This window comes from Bufo bufo, chromosome 2, assembly GCF_905171765.1.
Source record: "Bufo bufo chromosome 2, aBufBuf1.1, whole genome shotgun sequence".
Classification (NCBI taxonomy): domain Eukaryota; kingdom Metazoa; phylum Chordata; class Amphibia; order Anura; family Bufonidae; genus Bufo; species Bufo bufo.
This window is the reverse complement of record NC_053390.1, coordinates 1,358,235-1,383,644: the sequence shown is the minus strand read 5'-3', so window position 1 is coordinate 1,383,644 and position 25,410 is coordinate 1,358,235. Positions and strand designations below refer to the sequence as shown.

At 47.9% G+C, this 25,410-nt stretch overlaps 1 protein-coding gene across 2 annotated transcripts in view; it reads left to right on the top strand.

Moving 5' to 3' along the window:
- Positions 1–25,410, top strand: part of RGP1 (RGP1 homolog, RAB6A GEF complex partner 1) — a 94,974-nt gene that overhangs the window by 64,771 nt on the left and 4,793 nt on the right. The window contains exons 6-8 of one of the 2 annotated variants that reach the window (XM_040420665.1): positions 3,008–3,154; positions 14,092–14,219; positions 18,598–18,775. In XM_040420665.1, the coding sequence (XP_040276599.1) occupies positions 3,008–3,154; positions 14,092–14,219; positions 18,598–18,775 (453 nt within the window). The remainder of the gene's footprint in view (positions 1–3,007; positions 3,155–14,091; positions 14,220–18,597; positions 18,776–25,410) is intronic. The other variant, XM_040420666.1, reaches the window with a different exon arrangement.

Here is a 25,410-nt window from a genome sequence, read left to right as displayed (position 1 = left end):
GGAGGTCTCTGCCCGACCCTTCTATCCATGATATCTCCCATCTATTACATACTGATGGAGGTCTCTGCCCGACCCTTCTATCCATGATATCTCCCATCTATTACATACTGATGGAGGTCTCTGTCTCTGCCCGACCCTTCTATCCATGATATCTCCCATCTATTACATACTGATGGAGGTCTCTGCCCGACCCTTCTATCCATGATATCACCCATCTATTACATACTGATGGAGGTCTCTGTCTCTGCCGACCCTTCTATCCATGATATCTCCCATCTATTACATACCGATGGAGGTCTCTGCCCGACCCTTCTATCCATGATATCACCCATCTGTTACATACTGATGGAGGTCTCTGCCCGACCCTTCTATCCATGATATCACCCATCTATTACATACTGATGGAGGTCTCTGCCCGACCCTTCTATCCATGATATCACCCATCTATTACATACCGATGGAGGTCTCTGCCCGACCCTTCTATCCATGATATCACCCATCTGTTACATACTGATGGAGGTCTCTGCCCGACCCTTCTATCCATGATATCACCCATCTATTACATACTGATGGAGGTCTCTGCCTGACCCTTCTATCCATGATATCACCCATCTATTACATACTGATGGAGGTCTCTGCCCGACCCTTCTATCCATGATATCACCCATCTATTACATACTGATGAAGGTCTCTGTCTCTGCCCGACCCTTCTATCCATGATATCTCCCATCTATTACACACTGTTGGAGGTCTCTGCCCGACCCTTCTATCCATGATATCACCCATCTATTACATACTGATGGAGGTCTCTGTCTCTGCCCGACCCTTCTATCCATGATATCTCCCATCTATTACACACTGATGGAGGTCTCTGCCCGACCCTTCTAATCATGATATCTCCCATCTATTACACACTGATGGAGGTCTCTGCCCGACCCTTCTATCCATGATATCTCCCATCTATTACATACTGATGGAGGTCTCTGCCCGACCCTTCTATCCATGATATCTCCCATCTATTACATACTGATGGAGGTCTCTGCCCGACCCTTCTATCCATGATATCACCCATCTATTACATGCTGATGGAGGTCTCTGTCTCTGCCCGACCCTTCTATCCATGATATCTCCCATCTATTACATACTGATGGAGGTCTCTGCCCGACCCTTCTATCCAATATCTCCCATCTATTACATACTGATGGATGTCTCTGTCTCTGCCCGACCCTTCTATCCATGATATCTCCCATCTATTACACACTGATGGAGGTCTCTGTCTCTGCCCGACCCTTCTATCCATGATATCACCCACCTATTACACACTGATGGAGGTCTCTGTCTCTGCCCGACCCTTCTATCCATGATATCACCCATCTATTACATACTAAAGGAGGTCTCTGTCTCTGTCCGACCCTTCTATCCATGATATCTCCCATCTATTACACACTGATGGAGGTCTCTGTCTCTGCCCCGACCCTTCTATCCATGATATCACCCATCTATTACATACTAAAGGAGGTCTCTGTCTCTGTCCGACCCTTCTATCCATGATATCTCCCATCTATTACACACTGATGGAGGTCTCTGTCCGACCCTTCTATCCATGATATCACCCATCTATTACACACTGATGGAGGTCTCTGCCCGACCCTTCTATCTATGATATCTCCCATCTATTACATACTGATGGAGGTCTCTGTCTCTGCCCCGACCCTTCTATCCATGATATCTCCCATCTATTACACACTGATGGAGGTCTCTGTCTCTGCCCCGACCCTTCTATCCATGATATCTCCCATCTATTACATACTGATGGAGGTCTCTGCCCGACCCTTCTATCCATGATATCGCCCATCTATTACACACTGATGGAGGTCTCTGTCTCTGCCCGACCCTTCTATCCATGATATCTCCCATCTATTACATACTAAAGGAGGTCTCTGTCCGACCCTTCTATCCATGATATCTCCCATCTATTACACACTAATCGAGGTCTCTGTCCGACCCTTCTATCCATGATATCGCCCATCTATTACACTCTGATGGAGGTCTCTGTCTCTGCCCGACCCTTCTATCCATGATATCTTCCATCTATTACATACTAAAGGAGGTCTCTGTCTGACCCTTCTATCCATGATATCTCCCATCTATTACACACTGATCGAGGTCTCTGTCCGACCCTTCTATCCATGATATCACCCATCTATTACACACTGATGGAGGTCTCTGTCTCTGCCCGACCCTTCTATCCATGATATCTCCCATCTATTACATACTAAAGGAGGTCTCTGTCCGACCCTTCTATCCATGATATCTCGCATCTATTACACACGGATCGAGGTCTCTGCCCGACCCTTCTATCCATGATATCTCCCATCTATTACATACTGATGGAGGTCTCTGTCTCTGCCCGACCCTTCTATCCATGATATCTCCCATCTATTACATACTAAAGGAGGTCTCTGTCCGACCCTTCTATCCATGATATCTCCCATCTATTACACACTGATCGAGGTCTCTGTCCGACCCTTCTATCCATGATATCACCCATCTATTACACACTGATGGAGGTCTCTGTCTCTGCCTGACCCTTCTATCCATGATATCTCCCATCTATTACACACTGATGGAGGTCTCTGTCCGACTCTTTTATCCATGATATCACCCATCTATTACACACTGATGGAGGTCTCTGTCTCTGCCCGACCCTTCTATCCATGATATCACCCATCTATTACACACTGATGGAGGTCTCTGTCTCTGCCCGACCCTTCTATCCATGATATCACCCATCTATTACATACTGATGGAGGTCTCTGCCCGACCCTTCTATCCATGATATCACCCATCTATTACACACTGATGGAGGTCTCTGTCTCTGCCCGACCCTTCTATCCATGATATCACCCATCTATTACACACTGATGGAGGTCTCTGTCTCTGCCCGACCCTTCTATCCATGATATCACCCATCTATTACATACTGATGGAGGTCTCTGTCTCTCAGCCCTTCAGGGGTTCCAGCCATTACAAGACGATGAAGTTGCTCCTTCGAATCCTTTCCTGGATGATGATGAACTTTGTAAGAAAGACTCAAGAGTCCTGGATTCGGCGGTGGAAATCCTGATGAACGTGACCTCACGCAGGACCTTACGTGGGTGTCCATAGGTGCATGTGTGTTATGGTGGTGAATTGGTATCATGTCTGTAAGGGCTCTTTCACACGAGCGAATGCCGTTTGTGGGATCCGCTGTGTAAATGGCGGCCAAGCCCCGCTCCTGAGAGCAGAGACACGGAGCAACAAGCAACACTGATATTAACAGAACACCAGTAACGTAATATGTGCCAACATCCAGTGATTGACCACCTATAACCACACACAGACTATACGTGTCTCTGCTCCGTGTCTCTGCTCCACCAACTATAACCACGCACACAGACTATACAGTCCTGTCTCTGCTCCACCACCTATAACCACACACACAGACTATACAGTCATGTCTCTGCTCCGTGTCTCTGCTCCACCACCTATAACCACACACAGACTATACAGTCATGTCTCTGTTCCGTGTCTCTGCTCCACCACCTATAACCACACACAGATTATACAGTCATGTCTCTGCTCCGTGTCTCTGCTTCACCACCTATAACCACACACAGACTATACAGTCATGTCTCTGCTCCGTGTCTCTGCTCCACCACCTATAACCACACACAGACTATACAGTCATGTCTCTGTTCCGTGTCTCTGCTCCACCACCTATAACCACACACAGATTATACAGTCATGTCTCTGCTCCGTGTCTCTGCTCCACCACCTATAACCACACACAGACTATACAGTCATGTCTCTGCTCCACCACCTATAACCACACACAGACTATACAGTCATGTCTCTGCTCCGTCACCTATAACCACACACAGACTTTACAGTCATGTCTCTGCTCAGTGTCTCTGCTCCACCACCTATAACCACACACAGACTATACAGTCATGTCTCTGCTCCGTCACCTATAACCACACACAGACTATACAGTCATGTCTCTGCTCCGTGTCTCTGCTCCACCACCTATAACCACACACAGACTATACAGTCCTGTCTCTGCTCCGTGTCTCTGCTCCACCACCTATAACCACACACAGACTATACAGTCATGTCTCTGCTCCACCACCTATAACCACACACAGACTATACAGTCATGTCTTTGCTCCGTGTCTCTGCTCCACCACCTATAACCACACACAGACTATACAGTCATGTCTCTGCTCCGTGTCTCTGCTCCACCACCTATAACCACACACAGACTATACAGTCATGTCTCTGCTCCGTGTCTCTGCTCCACCACCTATAACCACACACAGACTATACAGTCATGTCTCTGCTCCGTGTCTCTGCTCCACCACCTATAACCACACACAGACTATACAGTCATGTCTCTGCTCCGTGTCTCTGCTCCACCACCTATAACCACACACAGACTATACAGTCATGTCTCTGTTCCGTGTCTCTGCTCCACCACCTATAACCACACACCGATTATACAGTCATGTCTCTGCTCCGTCACCTATAACCACACACAGACTATACAGTCATGTCTCTGCTCCACCACCTATAACCACACACAGACTATACAGTCATGTCTCTGCTCCGTGTCTCTGCTCCACCACCTATAACCACACACAGACTATACAGTCATGTCTCTGCTCCGTGTCTCTGCTCCACCACCTATAACCACACACAGACTATACAGTCATGTCTCTGTTCCGTGTCTCTGCTCCACCACCTATAACCACACACAGATTATACAGTCATGTCTCTGCTCCGTCACCTATAACCACACACAGACTATACAGTCCTGTCTCTGCTTCACCACCTATAACCACACACAGACTATACAGTCATGTCTCTGCTCCACCACCTATAACCACACACAGACTATACAGTCATGTCTCTGCTCCACCACCTATAACCACACACAGACTATACAGTCATGTCTCTGCTCCGTCACCTATAACCACACACAGACTATACAGTCATGTCTCTGCTCCGTGTCTCTGCTCCACCACCTATAACCACACACAGACTATACAGTCATGTCTCTGCTCCACCACCTATAACCACACACAGACTATACAGTCATGTCTCTGCTCCGTGTCTCTGCTCCACCACCTATAACCACACACAGACTATACAGTCATGTCTCTGCTCCGTGTCTCTGCTCCACCAACTATAACCACACACAGACTATACAGTCATGTCTCTGCTCCGTGTCTCTGCTCCACCACCTATAACCACACACAGACTATACAGTCATGTCTCAGCTCCACCACCTATAACCACACACAGACTATACAGTCATGTCTCTGCTCCGTGTCTCTGCTCCACCACCTATAACCACACACAGACTATACAGTCATGTCTCTGCTCCGTGTCTCTGCTCCACCACCTATAACCACACACAGACTATACAGTCATGTCTCAGCTCCACCACCTATAACCACACACAGACTATACAGTCATGTCTCTTCTCCGTCACCTATAACCACACACAGACTATACAGTCATGTCTCTGCTCCGTCACCTATAACCACACACAGACTATACAGTCATGTCTCTGCTCCGTCACCTATAACCACACACAGACTATACAGTCATGTCTCTGCTCCGTGTCTCTGCTCCACCACCTATAACCACACACAGACTATACAGTCATGTCTCTGCTCCACCACCTATAACCACACACAGACTATACAGTCATGTCTCTTCTCCGTCACCTATAACCACACACAGACTATACAGTCATGTCTCTGCTCCGTCACCTATAACCACACACAGACTATACAGTCATGTCTCTGCTCCGTCACCTATAACCACACACAGACTATACAGTCATGTCTCTGCTCCACCACCTATAACCACACACAGACTATACAGTCATGTCTCTGCTCCGTCACCTATAACCACACACAGACTATACAGTCATGTCTCTGCTCCGTCACCTATAACCACACACAGACTATACAGTCATGTCTCTGCTCCACCACCTATAACCACACACAGACTATACAGTCATGTCTCTGCTCCGTGTCTCTGCTCCACCACCTATAACCACACACAGACTATACAGTCATGTCTCTGCTCCGTGTCTCTGCTTCACCACCTATAACCACACACAGACTATACAGTCATGTCTCTGCTCCGTGTCTCTGCTCCACCACCTATAACCACACACAGACTATACAGTCATGTCTCTGCTCCGTCACCTATAACCACACACAGACTATACAGTCATGTCTCTGCTCCGTGTCTCTGCTCCACCACCTATAACCACACACAGACTATACAGTCATGTCTCTGCTCCGTGTCTCTGCTCCACCACCTATAACCACACACAGACTATACAGTCATGTCTCTGCTTCGTCACCTATAACCACACACAGACTATACAGTCATGTCTCTGCTCCGTGTCTCTGCTCCACCACCTATAACCACACACAGACTATACAGTCATGTCTCTGCTTCGTCACCTATAACCACACACAGACTATACAGTCATGTCTCTGCTCCACCACCTATAACCACACACAGACTATACAGTCATGTCTCTGCTCCGTCACCTATAACCACACACAGACTATACAGTCATGTCTCTGCTCCGTCACCTATAACCACACACAGACTATACAGTCATGTCTCTGCTCCACCACCTATAACCACACACAGACTATACAGTCATGTCTCTGCTCCGTGTCTCTGCTCCACCACCTATAACCACACACAGACTATACAGTCATGTCTCTGCTCCGTGTCTCTGCTTCACCACCTATAACCACACACAGACTATACAGTCATGTCTCTGCTCCGTGTCTCTGCTCCACCACCTATAACCACACACAGACTATACAGTCATGTCTCTGCTCCGTCACCTATAACCACACACAGACTATACAGTCATGTCTCTGCTCCGTGTCTCTGCTCCACCACCTATAACCACACACAGACTATACAGTCATGTCTCTGCTCCGTGTCTCTGCTCCACCACCTATAACCACACACAGACTATACAGTCATGTCTCTGCTTCGTCACCTATAACCACACACAGACTATACAGTCATGTCTCTGCTCCGTGTCTCTGCTCCACCACCTATAACCACACACAGACTATACAGTCATGTCTCTGCTCCACCACCTATAACCACACACAGACTATACAGTCATGTCTCTGCTTCGTCACCTATAACCACACACAGACTATACAGTCATGTCTCTGCTCAGTGTCTCTGCTCCACCACCTATAACCACACACAGACTATACAGTCATGTCTCTGCTCCGTCACCTATAACCACACACAGACTATACAGTCATGTCTCTGCTCCGTGTCTCTGCTCCACCACCTATAACCACACACAGACTATACAGTCCTGTCTCTGCTCCGTGTCTCTGCTCCACCACCTATAACCACACACAGACTATACAGTCATGTCTCTGCTCCACCACCTATAACCACACACAGACTATACAGTCATGTCTTTGCTCCGTGTCTCTGCTCCACCACCTATAACCACACACAGACTATACAGTCATGTCTCTGCTCCGTGTCTCTGCTCCACCACCTATAACCACACACAGACTATACAGTCATGTCTCTGCTCCGTGTCTCTGCTCCACCACCTATAACCACACACAGACTATACAGTCATGTCTCTGCTCCGTGTCTCTGCTCCACCACCTATAACCACACACAGACTATACAGTCATGTCTCTGCTCCGTGTCTCTGCTCCACCACCTATAACCACACACAGACTATACAGTCATGTCTCTGTTCCGTGTCTCTGCTCCACCACCTATAACCACACACCGATTATACAGTCATGTCTCTGCTCCGTCACCTATAACCACACACAGACTATACAGTCATGTCTCTGCTCCACCACCTATAACCACACACAGACTATACAGTCATGTCTCTGCTCCGTGTCTCTGCTCCACCACCTATAACCACACACAGACTATACAGTCATGTCTCTGCTCCGTGTCTCTGCTCCACCACCTATAACCACACACAGACTATACAGTCATGTCTCTGTTCCGTGTCTCTGCTCCACCACCTATAACCACACACAGATTATACAGTCATGTCTCTGCTCCGTCACCTATAACCACACACAGACTATACAGTCCTGTCTCTGCTTCACCACCTATAACCACACACAGACTATACAGTCATGTCTCTGCTCCACCACCTATAACCACACACAGACTATACAGTCATGTCTCTGCTCCACCACCTATAACCACACACAGACTATACAGTCATGTCTCTGCTCCGTCACCTATAACCACACACAGACTATACAGTCATGTCTCTGCTCCGTGTCTCTGCTCCACCACCTATAACCACACACAGACTATACAGTCATGTCTCTGCTCCACCACCTATAACCACACACAGACTATACAGTCATGTCTCTGCTCCGTGTCTCTGCTCCACCACCTATAACCACACACAGACTATACAGTCATGTCTCTGCTCCGTGTCTCTGCTCCACCAACTATAACCACACACAGACTATACAGTCATGTCTCTGCTCCGTGTCTCTGCTCCACCACCTATAACCACACACAGACTATACAGTCATGTCTCAGCTCCACCACCTATAACCACACACAGACTATACAGTCATGTCTCTGCTTCGTCACCTATAACCACACACAGACTATACAGTTCTTACTGTTTAATAGATATAGAGGACTGGGTATCCTCTGTGGAACTTAGCACTCCTCGCCCATCCCCCACCCCTTGGTGCTTTTAATCAGAGAAACAATGGAGCTGGACCCTCCATGTTAGAGTAGGTCCCACCTGATGAGAAGCGACTTTGCCGTCTGGTAGGTGGGCCCGACATATTTTTGATCAATAATATGCGCTAAGAGCTTCTCCACTGCCTTTGCAGTAACTATATACTATTATACTATATGGCGTCATGTATTTGGCCCTGTTCACACATTTACCTGTTTACTCAATCTTAGTGCATAGAGTGGTGTGCTGCTACTATTTCCTGTTTGCTGTATTATTGCCAGGTAGATTGCACCTGCGATTTAACTTAGGAGGTGCTGTTCTATTGCTTGGTTTATATAATTGTGGAGAGATGACATCACTGGCAGTGACTGTGACATGACGGGCCCCCGCGCAGCACTCCCACAGTACCATGCACACTATAACACTATAGTACCGTCACTAATAACGGGTACGTCTGGATTACAGCTCGTCCGCTTCACAATCTTATAATCATCCCCTTCTATAATAACAGAGCTGAGGTTCTAGTCCATGACTCGGAGCCGCCTCGGCAGCTCAGTAAAGGGTGACACATCATGGCCCACGTGCTCCAAGACAGTGACGATGGGTGTAATACTCCTACAGTCTATGTGTGCGCTGTGTAGAGCCCAGAACATGAAGACCCCCCTGTCATATACCGCTGTGAAGTCTCCCAGAGGGGACGCTTCCATCTCCATAGCCTTATCCCAACATCTATCAATACCTGAGCCGTGGTCCAAAAGGAGAGGACACGTCATAGCACAGAGCAGAAAATGCCAGGAGTGAGGGGGGGCTCCAACCCTGACGCGCGTTTTGCCTTTGCTTCCTTTTGGGGGCCACCCCTCCACTGTAACCAACCCACCTTATATACCCCCATCAATTAAGTCCTGGCATTTACTGCTCTGTGCTATGACGTGTCCTCTCCTTTTGGACCACGGCTCAGGTATTGATAGATGTTGGAGTAAGGCTATGGAGATGGAAGCGTCCCCTCTGGGAGACTTCACAGCGGTATATGACAGGGGGGTCTTCATGTTCTGGGCTCTACACAGCGCACACATAGACTGTAGGAGTATTACACCCATCGTCACTGTCTTGGAGCACGTGGGCCATGATGTGTCACCCTTTACTGAGCTGCCGAGGCGGCTCCGAGTCATGGACTAGAACCTCAGCTCTGTTATTATAGAAGGGGATGATTATTAGATTGTGAAGCGGACGAGCTGTAATCCGGACGTACCCCTTATTAGTGACGGTACTATAGTGTTATAGTGTGCATGGTACTGTGGGAGTGCTGCGCGGGGGCCCGTCATGTCACTGCCAGTGATGTCACCTCTCCACAATTATATATATATCTATTAAACAGTAAAGACTGTATAGTCTGTGTGTGGTTATAGGTGGTGGAGCAGAGACACGGAGCAGAGACATGACTGTATAGTCTGTGTGTGGTTATAGGTGGTGGAGCAGAGACACGGAGCAGAGACAGGACTGTATAGTCTGTGTGTGGTTATAGGTGGTGGAGCAGAGACACGGAGCAGAGACATGACTGTATAGTCTGTGTGTGGTTATAGGTGGTGGAGCAGAGACACGGAGCAGAGACATGACTGTATAGTCTGTGTGTGGTTATAGGTGACGGAGCAGAGACATGACTGTATAGTCTGTGTGTGGTTATAGGTGACGGAGCAGAGACATGACTGTATAGTCTGTGTGTGGTTATAGGTGGTGGAGCAGAGACACGGAGCAGAGACATGACTGTATAGTCTGTGTGTGGTTATAGGTGACGGAGCAGAGACATGACTGTATAGTCTGTGTGTGGTTATAGGTGGTGGAGCAGAGACACGGAGCAGAGACATGACTGTATAGTCTGTGTGTGGTTATAGGTGGTGGAGCAGAGACACGGAGCAGAGACATGACTGTATAGTGTGTGTGTGGTTATAGGTGGTGAAGCAGAGACATGACTATAGTCTGTGTGTGGTTATAGGTGACGGAGCAGAGACATGACTGTATAGTCTGTGTGTGGTTATAGGTGACGGAGCAGAGACATGACTGTATAGTCTGTGTGTGTGGTTATAGGTGGTGAAGCAGAGACAGGACTGTATAGTCTGTGTGTGGTTATAGGTGACGGAGCAGAGACATGACTGTATAGTCTGTGTGTGGTTATAGGTGGTGGAGCAGAGACAGGACTGTATAGTCTGTGTGTGGTTATAGGTGACGGAGCAGAGACATGACTGTATAGTCTGTGTGTGGTTATAGGTGGTGAAGCAGAGACATGACTGTATAGTCTGTGTGTGGTTATAGGTGGTGGAGCAGAGACACGGAGCAGAGACATGACTGTATAGTCTGTGTGTGGTTATAGGTGACGGAGCAGAGACACGGAGCAGAGACATGACTGTATAGTCTGTGTGTGGTTATAGTTGGTGGAGCAGAGACACGGAGCAGAGACAGGACTGTATAGTCTGTGTGTGGTTATAGGTGGTGGAGCAGAGACACGGAGCAGAGACAGGACTGTATAGTCTGTGTGTGGTTATAGGTGGTGGAGCAGAGACATGACTGTATAGTCTGTGTGTGGTTATAGGTGGTGGAGCAGAGACACGGAGCAGAGACATGACTGTATAGTCTGTGTGTGGTTATAGGTGACGGAGCAGAGACATGACTGTATAGTCTGTGTGTGGTTATAGGTGGTGGAGCAGAGACACGGAGCAGAGACATGACTGTATAGTCTGTGTGTGGTTATAGGTGACGGAGCAGAGACATGACTGTATAGTCTGTGTGTGGTTATAGGTGGTGGAGCAGAGACACGGAGCAGAGACATGACTGTATAGTGTGTGTGTGGTTATATGTGGTGAAGCAGAGACATGACTATAGTCTGTGTGTGGTTATAGGTGACGGAGCAGAGACATGACTGTATAGTCTGTGTGTGGTTATAGGTGACGGAGCAGAGACATGACTGTATAGTCTGTGTGTGGTTATAGGTGGTGGAGCAGAGACAGGACTGTATAGTCTGTGTGTGGTTATAGGTGACGGAGCAGAGACATGACTGTATAGTCTGTGTGTGGTTATAGGTGGTGGAGCAGAGACATGACTGTATAGTCTGTGTGTGGTTATTGGTGGTGGAGCAGAGACACGGAGCAGAGACATGACTGTATAGTCTGTGTGTGGTTATAGGTGGTGAAGCAGAGACATGACTGTATAGTCTGTGTGTGGTTATAGGTGGTGGAGCAGAGACACGGAGCAGAGACATGACTGTATAGTCTGTGTGTGGTTATTGGTGACGGAGCAGAGACATGACTGTATAGTCTGTGTGTGGTTATAGGTGACGGAGCAGAGACATGACTGTATAGTCTGTGTGTGGTTATAGGTGGTGGAGCAGAGACATGACTGTATAGTCTGTGTGTGGTTATAGGTGGTGGAGCAGAGACATGACTGTATAGTCTGTGTGTGGTTATTGGTGGTGGAGCAGAGACACGGAGCAGAGACATGACTGTATAGTCTGTGTGTGGTTATAGGTGGTGGAGCAGAGACATGACTGTATAGTCTGTGTGTGGTTATAGGTGGTGGAGCAGAGACACGGAGCAGAGACATGACTGTATAGTCTGTGTGTGGTTATAGGTGGTGGAGCAGAGACATGACTGTATAATCTGTGTGTGGTTATAGGTGGTGGAGCAGAGACAGGACTGTATAATCTGTGTGTGGTTATAGGTGGTGGAGCAGAGACAGGACTGTATAGTCTGTGTGTGGTTATAGGTGGTGGAGCAGAGACACTGAGCAGAGACATGACTGTATAGTCTGTGTGTGGTTATTGGTGACGGAGCAGAGACATGACTGTATAGTCTGTGTGTGGTTATAGGTGGTGGAGCAGAGACACGGAGCAGAGACATGACTGTATAGTCTGTGTGTGGTTATAGGTGGTGGAGCAGAGACATGACTGTATAGTCTGTGTGTGGTTATAGGTGACGGAGCAGAGACATGACTGTATAGTCTGTGTGTGGTTATAGGTGGTGAAGCAGAGACATGACTGTATAGTCTGTGTGTGGTTATAGGTGACGGAGAAGAGACATGACTGTATAGTCTGTGTGTGGTTATAGGTGGTGGAGCAGAGACATGACTGTATAGTCTGTGTGTGGTTATAGGTGGTGGAGCAGAGACACGGAGCAGAGACATGACTGTATAGTCTGTGTGTGGTTATAGGTGACGGAGCAGAGACATGACTGTATAGTCTGTGTGTGGTTATAGGTGACGGAGCAGAGACATGACTGTATAGTCTGTGTGTGGTTATAGGTGGTGGAGCAGAGACATGACTGTATAGTCTGTGTGTGGTTATAGGTGGTGGAGCAGAGACACGGAGCAGAGACATGACTGTATAGTCTGTGTGTGGTTATAGGTGACGGAGCAGAGACATGACTGTATAATCTGTGTGTGGTTATAGGTGACGGAGCAGAGACATGACTGTATAGTCTGTGTGTGGTTATAGGTGGTGAAGCAGAGACATGACTGTATAGTCTGTGTGTGGTTATTGGTGACGGAGCAGAGACATGACTGTATAGTCTGTGTGTGGTTATTGGTGACGGAGCAGAGACATGACTGTATAGTCTGTGTGTGGTTATAGGTGGTGGAGCAGAGACATGACTGTATAGTCTGTGTGTGGTTATAGGTGACGGAGCAGAGACATGACTGTATAGTCTGTGTGTGGTTATAGGTGGTGGAGCAGAGACACGGAGCAGAGACATGACTGTATAGTCTGTGTGTGGTTATAGGTGACGGAGCAGAGACATGACTGTATAGTCTGTGTGTGGTTATAGGTGACGGAGCAGAGACATGACTGTATAGTCTGTGTGTGGTTATAGGTGGTGAAGCAGAGACATGACTGTATAGTCTGTTTGTGGTTATAGGTGACGGAGCAGAGACATGACTGTATAGTCTGTGTGTGGTTATAGGTGGTGAAGCAGAGACACGGAGCAGAGACATGACTGTATAGTCTGTGTGTGGTTATAGGTGGTGGAGCAGAGACATGACTGTATAGTCTGTGTGTGGTTATAGGTGACGGAGCAGAGACACGGAGCAGAGACATGACTGACAATACTCTGCGCCTCTCTGTGATCTTTTTACTACAGAATCACAATGAGATAAAGCTGTCCCCGTGATTTTGTAGTAAAAAGATCAGAGAGAGGCACAGAGTATTATCAGTCATGTCTCTGCTCCGTGTCTCTGTTCTCCGGAGCGGAAGCATTACCCGCACTCGTGTGACAGAGCCCTTAGATGTTCTCCTCTCCGTCTTCCCACAGACCAGTACAACATCAGTAACGCTCGAGGCCGAGTCGGGACTTTCTGCATTTTTAAGACGGTTTACAAGATTGGAGAAGACGTCATCGGCACCTTCAACTTCTCTGACGGGGAAATCCCCTGTTTACAGGTGAGAGATCAGGAGGCCCCAGGCATCATCATCATCCTCCTCCTCATCCCTGGTACCTGTGTCCTCATTACATCACGTAGACCCCGCTCATCATCATCATCCTCATCCCCGGTACCTGTGTCCTCATTACATCACGTAGACCCTGCTCCTCATCCTCCTCATCATCATCATCCCTGGTACCTGTGTCCTCATTACATCACGTAGACCCCGCTCATCATCATCATCATCATCATCCCCGGTACCTGTGTCCTCATTACATCACACAGACCCTGCTCATCATCCTCATCCTCATCCCTGATACCTGTGTCCTCATTACATCACACAGACCCTGCTCCTCATCCTCCTCCTCATCCCTGGTACCTGTGTCCTCATTACATCACGTAGACCCCGCTCCTCATCCTCCTCATCATCATCATCCCTGGTACCTGTGTCCTCATTACATCACGTAGACCCCGCTCATCATCATCATCATCATCCCCGGTACCTGTGTCCTCATTACATCACACAGACCCTGCTCATCATCTTCCTCCTCATCCCTGATACCTGTGTCCTCATTACATCACACAGACCCTGCTCATCATCCTCATCCCTGATACCTGTGTCCTCATTACATCACGTAGACCCCGCTCCTCATCCTCCTCATCATCATCATCCCTGGTACCTGTGTCCTCATTACATCACGTAGACCCTGCTCATCATCCTCCTCCTCATCCCTGATACCTGTGTCCTCATTACATCACGTAGACCCCGCTCCTCATCCTCCTCATCATCATCATCCCTGGTACCTGTGTCCTCATTACATCACGTAGACCCTGCTCATCATCCTCCTCATCCCTGGTACCTGTGTCCTCATTACATCACGTAGACCCCGCTCATCATCATCATCCCCGGTACCTGTGTCCTCATTACATCACGTAGACCCCGCTCCTCATTATCCTCATCCTCATCCCTGGTACCTGTGTCCTCATTACATCACGTAGACCCTGCTCCTCCTCATCCTCCTCATCCCTGATACCTGTGTCCTCATTACATCACGTAGACCCTGCTCATCATCATCCTCATCCCTGATACCTGTGTCCTCATTACATCACGTAGACCCTGCTCATCATCCTCATCCTCATCCCTGATACCTGTGTCCTCATTACATCACGTAGACCCTGCTCATCCTCCTCCTCTTCCTCATCCCTGGTACCTGTGTCCTCATTACATCACGTAGACCCTGCTCCTCATCCTCCTCCTCATCCCTGGTACCTGTGTCCTCATTACATCACGTAGACCCTGCTCATCCTCCTCCTCTTCCTCATCCCTGATACCTGTGTCCTCATTACATCACGTAGACCCTGCTCATCCTCCTCTTCCTCATCCCTGATACCTGTGTCCTCATTACATCACACAGACCCTGCTCATCATCCTCATCCTCATCCCTGATACCTGTGTCCTCATTACATCACACAGACCCTGCTCATCATCCTCATCCCTGATACCTGTGTCCTCATTACATCACGTAGACCCCGCTCCTCATCCTCCTCATCATCATCATCCCTGGTACCTGTGTCCTCATTACATCACGTAGACCCTGCTCATCATCCTCCTCCTCATCCCTGATACCTGTGTCCTCATTACATCACGTAGACCCCGCTCCTCATCCTCCTCATCATCCCTGGTACCTGTGTCCTCATTACATCATGTAGACCCTGCTCATCATCCTCCTCATCCCTGGTACCTGTGTCCTCATTACATCACGTAGACCCCGCTCATCATCATCATCCCCGGTACCTGTGTCCTCATTACATCACGTAGACCCCGCTCCTCATTATCCTCATCCTCATCCCTGGTACCTGTGTCCTCATTACATCACGTAGACCCTGCTCCTCCTCATCCTCCTCATCCCTGATACCTGTGTCCTCATTACATCACGTAGACCCTGCTCATCATCATCCTCATCCCTGATACCTGTGTCCTCATTACATCACGTAGACCCTGCTCATCATCCTCATCCTCATCCCTGATACCTGTGTCCTCATTACATCACGTAGACCCTGCTCATCCTCCTCCTCTTCCTCATCCCTGGTACCTGTGTCCTCATTACATCACGTAGACCCTGCTTCTTCTCATCCTCCTCCTCATCCCTGATACCTGTGTCCTCATTACATCACGTAGACCCTGCTCCTCATCATCATCCCTGATACCTGTGTCCTCATTACATCACGTAGACCCTGCTCATCATCCTCATCCTCATCCCTGGTACCTGTGTCCTCATTACATCACGTAGACCCTGCTCCTCATCCTCCTCCTCATCCCTGATACCTGTGTCCTCATTACATCACGTAGACCCTGCTCATCCTCCTCCTCTTCCTCATCCCTGGTACCTGTGTCCTCATTACATCACGTAGACCCTGCTTCTTCTCATCCTCCTCCTCATCCCTGATACCTGTGTCCTCATTACATCACGTAGACCCTGCTCCTCATCATCATCCCTGATACCTGTGTCCTCATTACATCACGTAGACCCTGCTCATCATCCTCATCCTCATCCCTGGTACCTGTGTCCTCATTACATCACGTAGACCCTGCTCCTCATCCTCCTCCTCATCCCTGGTACCTGTGTCCTCATTACATCACGTAGACCCTGCTCATCCTCCTCCTCTTCCTCATCCCTGATACCTGTGTCCTCATTACATCACGTAGACCCTGCTCATCCTCCTCTTCCTCATCCCTGATACCTGTGTCCTCATTACATCACGTAGACCCTGCTTCTTCTCATCCTCCTCCTCATCCCTGGTACCTGTGTCCTCATTACATCACGTAGACCCTGCTCCTCATCCTCCTCCTCATCCCTGGTACCTGTGTCCTCATTACATCACGTAGACCCTGCTCATCATCCTCCTCCTCATCCCTGGTACCTGTGTCCTCATTACATCACGTAGACCCTGCTCATCATCCTCCTCCTCATCCCTGGTACCTGTGTCCTCATTACATCACATAGACCCTGTTCCTCATCCTCCTCCTCATCCCTGGTACCTGTGTCCTCATTACATCACGTAGACCCTGCTCCTCATTCTCCTCCTCATCCCTGATACCTGTGTCCTCATTACATCACATAGACCCTGCTCCTCATCCTCCTCCTCATCCCTGGTACCTGTGTCCTCATTACATCATGTAGACCCTGCTCCTCATCCTCCTCCTCATCCCTGGTACCTGTGTCCTCATTACATCACGTAGACCCTGCTCCTCATCCTCCTCCTCATCCCTGATACCTGTGTCCTCATTACATCACATAGACCCTGCTCATCATCCTCCTCCTCATCATCCCTGGTACCTGTGTCCTCATTACATCACGTAGACCCTGCTCCTCATCATCATCCCTGATACCTGTGTCCTCATTACATCACATAGACCCTGCTCCTCATCCTCCTCCTCATCCCTGGTACCTGTGTCCTCATTACATCATGTAGACCCTGCTCCTCATCCTCCTCCTCATCCCTGGTACCTGTGTCCTCATTACATCACGTAGACCCTGCTCCTCATCCTCCTCCTCATCCCTGATACCTGTGTCCTCATTACATCACATAGACCCTGCTCATCATCCTCATCCTCCTCATCCCTGATACCTGTGTCCTCATTACATCACGTAGACCCTGCTCATCATCCTCCTCATCCCTGATACCTGTGTCCTCATTACATCACGTAGACCCCGCTCATCATCATCATCCCCGGTACCTGTGTCCTCATTACATCACGTAGACCCCGCTCCTCATCCTCCTCCTCATCCCTGGTACCTGTGTCCTCATTACATCACGTAGACCCTGCTCCTCATCCTCCTCCTCATCCCTGATACCTGTGTCCTCATTACATCACGTAGACCCTGCTCATCCTCCTCATCCCTGATACCTGTGTCCTCATTACATCACGTAGACCCCGCTCCTCATCCTCCTCCTCTTCCTCATCCCTGATACCTGTGTCCTCATTACATCACGTAGACCCTGCTCATCCTCCTCCTCTTCCTCATCCCTGATACCTGTGTCCTCATTACATCACGTAGACCCTGCTTCTTCTCATCCTCCTCCTCATCCCTGATACCTGTGTCCTCATTACATCACGTAGACCCTGCTCCTCATCCTCATCCTCATCCCTGATACCTGTGTCCTCATTACATCACGTAGACCCTGCTCCTCATCCTCATCCTCATCCCTGATACCTGTGTCCTCATTACATCACGTAGACCCCGCTTCTCCTCATCCTCATCCTCATCCCTGATACCTGTGTCCTCATTACATCACGTAGACCCTGCTCATCCTCCTCCTCATCCCTGGTACGTTTCTCCTTCGTGGTGGAGCTGGTGTTCTGTGCTTCACTTCTCCTCGGTTTCTCTCTGCAGTACTCGGTGTCCCTTCAGACGGAGGAGTGTGTTCAGGAGGAGTACCGGCGCTCCCGCGGACAGCCGCTGTCCGTCAGTACCCACGCTCAGCACCATGAGTCCTGTCTGCACACGGCCAGCAGTCATTTCAGCCTTCCGGTGCCTCTGGGCTCCTGTCCTGGCTTCAGCACTAATATTGGTGAGTGCTCTGCCGTCTCCTCCCGTGGGTTGGGGGAGATGAGTAAGAAAGGTCTGATACTTGTGATGGAGGTGTCTGAGGAGAGCCCCGGAGCTGGGGTAGAAGAGGCAGGCCGCACACTGCTCCGTCTCCATAGGTCTAACCCTGAGAACATGTGACACCTACCTTACCGAGGACTAATAAGTTGTCTTCTGAAAGTTTTTATATCATAAATCTTTTTATTGCAAAACAGGTAGTACTCCCATACTCAGGCAGTGAGCATAGGAGAGGGTATGTGATGGCGGACCATATAACGTAGTCGCCATTACAGAGCATGTGATGAGCAGGAATCTGACCGGCCTGTTCGAGATGGGGAAGAACACAGGCCATGACTGCAGGATTGAGGTATGGGGCACCATGGCTCTCAGGGGCCACGACCAGAGCGCTCTCTAGATACCAGCTAACTTCTTTATTTAACTAATTTGGCCAACTTTATTGACCCAAAGATGAATAGACGGTGGCCATTCCAGTATAGAGAGCATTCAGACACTGGTGGCCTATACTAGCGAGACGATGCACCCTTTAACCGCCATGCTGGTCCAGACGGCTACACAGACTCCTTACTCCCTTAACCACCTCAGCCCCCCTTAGCTTAAACCCCCTTAAAGGGAGTCTGTCACCACATTTGAGCCTATTAGACAGATCCAATAGCGTTATATGTGCCACCCAGAAGTTTAAAACGGTACCTTTGTTGCATATACCGGAGTCTTGTTTGAGCCAAAAATGAACTTTGTAGGTTCTGTAAATGCGCCCTCTCAAGTGCCCAGGGCGGCGTCTCAATCTTCCGAGCCCAAGACCGGACCTCCCCAACGGCTCATAACCCCGCCCTCCGTGTGCCTCTGCCCGCCCGTTTACACTCCTCCTCTCTCCTGCGGCGCAGTGGAAAAGGAGGGAGGAGGAGCGTAAACGGGCGGGCAGAGGCACACGGAGGGCGGGGTTATGAGCCGTTGGGGAGGTCCGGTCTTGGGCTCGGAAGATTGAGACGCCGCCCTGGGCACTTGAGAGGGCGCATTTACAGAACCTACAAAGTTCATTTTTGGCTCAAACAAGACTCCGGTATATGCAACAAAGGTACCGTTTTAAACTTCTGGGTGGCACATATAACGCTATTGGATCTGTCTAATAGGCTCAAATGTGGTGACAGACTCCCTTTAATGACCAGACCACTTTTTACACTTCTGACCTACACTACTTTTACAGTTTATTGCTCGGTCATACAACTTACCACCCAAATGAATTTTACCTCCTTTTCTTCTCACTAATAGAGCTTTCATTTGGTGGTATTTCATTGCTGCTGACATTTTTACTTTTTTTGTTATTAATCGAAATTTAACGATTTTTTGGCAAAAAAATAACATTTTTCACTTTCAGTTGTAAAATTTTTAAAAAAAAACTACATCCATATATAAATTTTTCTCTAAATTTATTGTTCTACATGTCTATGATTAAAAAAAAATGTTTGGGTAAAAAAAAAAAATGGTTTGGGTAAAAGTTATAGCGTTTACAAACTATGGTACAAAAATGTGAATTTCCGCTTTTTGAAGCAGCTCTGACTTTCTGAGCACCTGTCATGTTTCCTGAGGTTCTACAATGGCCAGACAGTACAAACACCCCACAAATGACCCCATTTCGGAAAGTAGACACCCTAAGGTATTCGCTGATGGGCATAGTGAGTTCATAGAACTTTTTATTTTTTGTCACAAGTTAGCGGAAAATGATGATTTTTTTTTTTTCTTACAAAGTCTCTTATTCCACTAACTTGTGACAAAAAATAAAAACTTCCTCGAACTCGCCATGCCCATCAGCGAATACCTTGGGGTGTCTTCTTTCCAAAATGGGGTCACTTGTGGGGTAGTTATACTGCCCTGGCATTTTAGGGGCCCTAATGTGTGCGAAGTAGTTTGAAATCAAAATCTGTAAAAAATGGCCGGTGGAATCCGAAAGGTGCTCTTTGGAATATGGGCCCCTTTGCCCACCTAGGCTGCAAAAAAGTGTCACACATGTGCTATCTCCGTACTCAGGAGAAGTTGGGCAATGTGTTTTGGGGTGTCATTTTACATATACCCATGCTGGGTGAGATAAATATCTCGGCAAAAGACAACTTTTCCCATTTTTTTTTTATACAAAGTTGGCATTTGACCAAGATATTTCTCTCACCCAGCATGGGTATATGTAAAATGACACACCAAAACACATTGCCCAACTTCTCCTGAGTACGGGGATACCACATGTGTGACACTTTTTTGCAGCCTAGATGCGCAAAGGGGCCCACATTCATTTTATGAGGGCATTTTTAGACATTTGGATCCCAGACTTCTTCTCACGCTTTAGGGCCCCTAAAATGCCAGGGCAGTATAAATACCCCACATGTGACCCCATTTTGGAAAGAAGACACCCCAAGGTATTCAATGAGGGGCATGGAGAGTTCATAGAATTTTTTTTTTTTTGGCACAAGTTAGCGGAAATTTTTTTTTATTATTTTTTTTTTTCTCACAAAGTCTCCCTTTCCGCTAACTTGGGACAAAAATTTCAATCTTTCATGGACTCAATATGCCCCTCAGCGAATACCTTGGGGTGTCTTCTTTCGGAAATGGGGTCACATGTGGGACATTTATACTGCCCTGGCATTCTAGGGGCCCTAAAGAGTAAGAAGAAGTCTGGAATATAAATATCTAAAAAATTTTACGCATTTGGATTCCGTGAGGGGTATGGTGAGTTCATGTGAGATTTTAGTTTCCCCTGAAGACGCTGAATCGCTCGGCGAAACATGTAGGGAAGCAGGTTTCAGTTTTTAGGCAGGAAGGTTGTGTAGGGATCCTGAATTGACACATGTTGGCATATAGTGTGCGATCTAAACCCTTCAGGGTCACATCAGTGTAATGACCGATTCCTGATAGTTTTAATTGTTTGATCCCTAGACTTATATGTTCTTTTTAGTAGCAAAAACAATAAAGATTAGTTTTAATGTACTGCCGGTGAGGCTGCAAAAACACGCTAAGGTCCTAGAGACCACCTGGTTTTCTTTTCTTGTCAGATTTTATTTTTTGACACAAGTTAGTGGAATATGAGACTTTTTGTAAGAAAAAAGAAAAACAAAACAAAAAAAACAATTTCCGCTAACTTGGGCCAAAAAGATGTCTGGAGCCTTACAGGGGGGTGATCAGGGAGTCTCTATGGGGTGATCACCCCCCTGTAAGGCTCCATTCAGACGTCCGTATGTGTTTTGCGGATCCGATCCGTGGATCCGTAAAAAACATACGGACATCTGAATGCAGCCTTACAGGGGGGTGATCAATGACAGGGGGGGTGATCAATGACAGGGGGTGATCAGGGAGTCTATATGGGGTGATCAAGGGTTAATAAGTGACGGGGGGGGGTGTAGTGTAGTGGTGCTTGGTGCTACTTTACTGAGCTACCTGTGTCCTCTGGTGGTCGATCCAAACAAATGGGACCACCAGAGGACCAGGTAGCAGGTATATTAGACACAGCGTCTAATATATCAAAACAGCGTCTAATATACCTGCTAGGGGTTAAAAAAAAATCACATCTCCAGCCTGCCAGCGAACGATCGCCGCTGGCAGGCTGGAGATCCACTCGCTTACCTTCCGATCCTGTGTGCGCGCGTTCACAGGAAATCTCGGCCATCGCGAGATGACGCATATATGCGTGACTGTGCGCAGGGCTGCCGCCTCCGGAACGCGATCCTGCGTTAGGCGGTTCGGAGGCGGTTAAAGGGAACCTGTCATTTCAGTGTATTTTTAAGTATCAGTATCACTCAGTAACAGGCTGAAGACTGTCTCCTCAGTAACAGGCTGAAGACTGTCTCCTCAGTAACAGGCTGAAGACTGTCTCCTCAGTAACAGGCTGAAGACTGCCTCCTCAGTAACAGGCTGAAGACTGTCTCCTCAGTAACAGGCTGAAGACTGTCTCCTCAGTAACAGGCTGAAGACTGTCTCCTCAGTAACAGGCTGAAGACTGTCTCCTCAGTAACAGGCTGAAGACTGTCTCCTCAGTATCACTCAGTAACAGGCTGAAGACTGTCTCCTCAGTATCACTCAGTAACAGGCTGAAGACTGTCTCCTCAGTAACAGGCTGAAGACTGTCTCCTCAGTAACAGGCTGAAGAATGTCTCCTCAGTAACAGGCTGAAGACTGTCTCCTCAGTAACAGGCTGAAGACTGTCTCCTCAGTAACAGGCTGAAGACTGTCTCCTCAGTAACAGGCTGAAGACTGTCTCCTCAGTAACAGGCTGAAGACTGTCTCCTCAGTAACAGGCTGAAGACTGTCTCCTCAGTAACAGGCTGAAGACTGTCTCCTCAGTAACAGGCTGAAGACTGTCTCCTCAGTAACAGGCTGAAGACTGTCTCCTCAGTAACAGGCTGAAGACTGTCTCCTCAGTATCACTCAGTAACAGGCTGAAGACTGTCTCCTCAGTATCACTCAGTAACAGGCTGAAGACTGTCTCCTCAGTATCACTCAGTAACAGGCTGAAGACTGTCTCCTCAGTATCACTCAGTAACAGGCTGAAGACTGTCTCCTCAGTATCACTCAGTAACAGGCTGAAGACTGTCTCCTCAGTATCACTCAGTAACAGGCTGAAGACTGTCTCCTCGGGAACAGGCTGAAGACTGTCTCCTCGGGAACAGGCTGAAGACTGTCTCCTCGGGAACAGGCTGAAGACTGTCTCCTCGGGAACAGGCTGAAGACTGTCTCCTCGGTATCACTCGCTCTTTACACCCAGTTTTTAATATTTTTTATATCACCGCTTCGGAGACTAGTAAAGGATGAGACTGAGCATGTGCGGCCATCTCAGTCAGCAGGACAAAGAAATAAGCAAAAGAACGAACAGCAGGTGGCGCTAAACAGATACATTGTTGTAACGTACCGTTTCAGCAGACAAGGGGTTAAAATCCGTTTAGGCGATAAGCCCCTTTCTGAGAGACAGGCACAGCTACTGCAGGATACACCAAACTCCCGAACTGGATACAAAGTAGCACTCCAAACTGGAACCTCACGAATAGCTGCTAGCAGACGAACAGGAATCAGCTTACACTTCTGGCAATCGGTCTTCTAACAGCATACAGTGAATCCCCCCAATAACGAGACAAGGCTCCGTGTTGAGGGTCAAACAGTGGTCTGACTGTACTTCACGTACAGCCTCTTTTATTCATAAACCACAAACATAGTACTGCCCACAGGGGTTTGAAATATAACCAATCATTAATTTACAACACATACAATGTAAGTACAGCCCATCTGGTGTACATGCCCCTAGGGGACCAGAATGAAGACTGTGACATAGGACAGATAAACAGCACTTAGGACACACAGACACAACACATCCCCACAATGCATCATGGTCTCCTCCTCTCTGCCCTGGAGACACCCGAGGCGTAATCCAATTATCTCTCAAGACAAAGAGAAGTCACCAATACACATGTGCAGACAATAGGACAGACATCACCATTTAAACACACAATGGGACAATGGCACAATAGAAACACACCCAGCATTTCCTCCCAAGCTGACAAGTTACACTTATTATAAATTGTTACAACTTTGTGAGTTTACATTGGCCATACATATAACTTACATCAATTTAAACAGCATAACTTTGGGACAAACCTATCCAAAATTCACTTGAATAGGTTCAGGGGTTTAAAAGTTAGTATATGGCCCATAATCCAGGGGCAAGAGGCCAGCAGCCAGTCCTCTCCAAAACCCAGTGGCGAGGTCGGTTTCGCCACACATTGTATTGAATAACTTAGTAGCTATGCTAATTACATGCAATTACAAAATTATTCAGATCCAGGTGCTGGTTTGGAAAATGTAGAATATTTTTTGTGGACAACCCCTCCACAGTACCCGCCTCTTTATAAGTGACCTCCACAGTACCCCATCTCCTTAACAGTGATTTCCACATTAATCCACCCCCTTAACAGTGACCTCCACAGCACTCCGCTCCCTTAAGAGTCACCCACAGCGCCCTGCCCCTTTGAATATGACCTACAGCAGTGAAGAAAAATGGCTGGGTTGTTATGGAAACCTGGTGTAAAACTGTGTGTATGTGAAGACTAAGGGCCTGCGAGCTTCTATTGGCTGATAAGGGACATGTGACCGTGTGTATGGCAGTTAGGTTATGAGGAGAAAGACCTACAGGCTTCTATTGGCTAATGCATTTTTTGGGAATATCTCAGGAACGGTACGTCCTAGAGAGCTGAGACCCGCTCTAAAACCTTCCCAGACACCTGATGTACCTGTGGGCCAAATTTCGTGATTGGAAATGCGACGGTGCAGATTTCTTTAGCAGACACACATACATACATACATACATACACTCAGCTTTATATATTAGATAACTTGCTCAGCTCCTCCTGCTCTATAACATGCTGCCTGCAGATTACATGGTGACAGGTTCTCTGTATATATAATCTGCTCAGCGCCTCCTGCTCTATACCACGCTGCCTGCAGATTACATGGTGACAGGTTCTCTTTATATATAATCTGCTCAGCTCCTCCTGCTCTATAACACGCTGCCTGCAGATTACACGGTGACAGGTTCTCTTTATATATAATCTGCTCAGCTCCTCCTGCTCT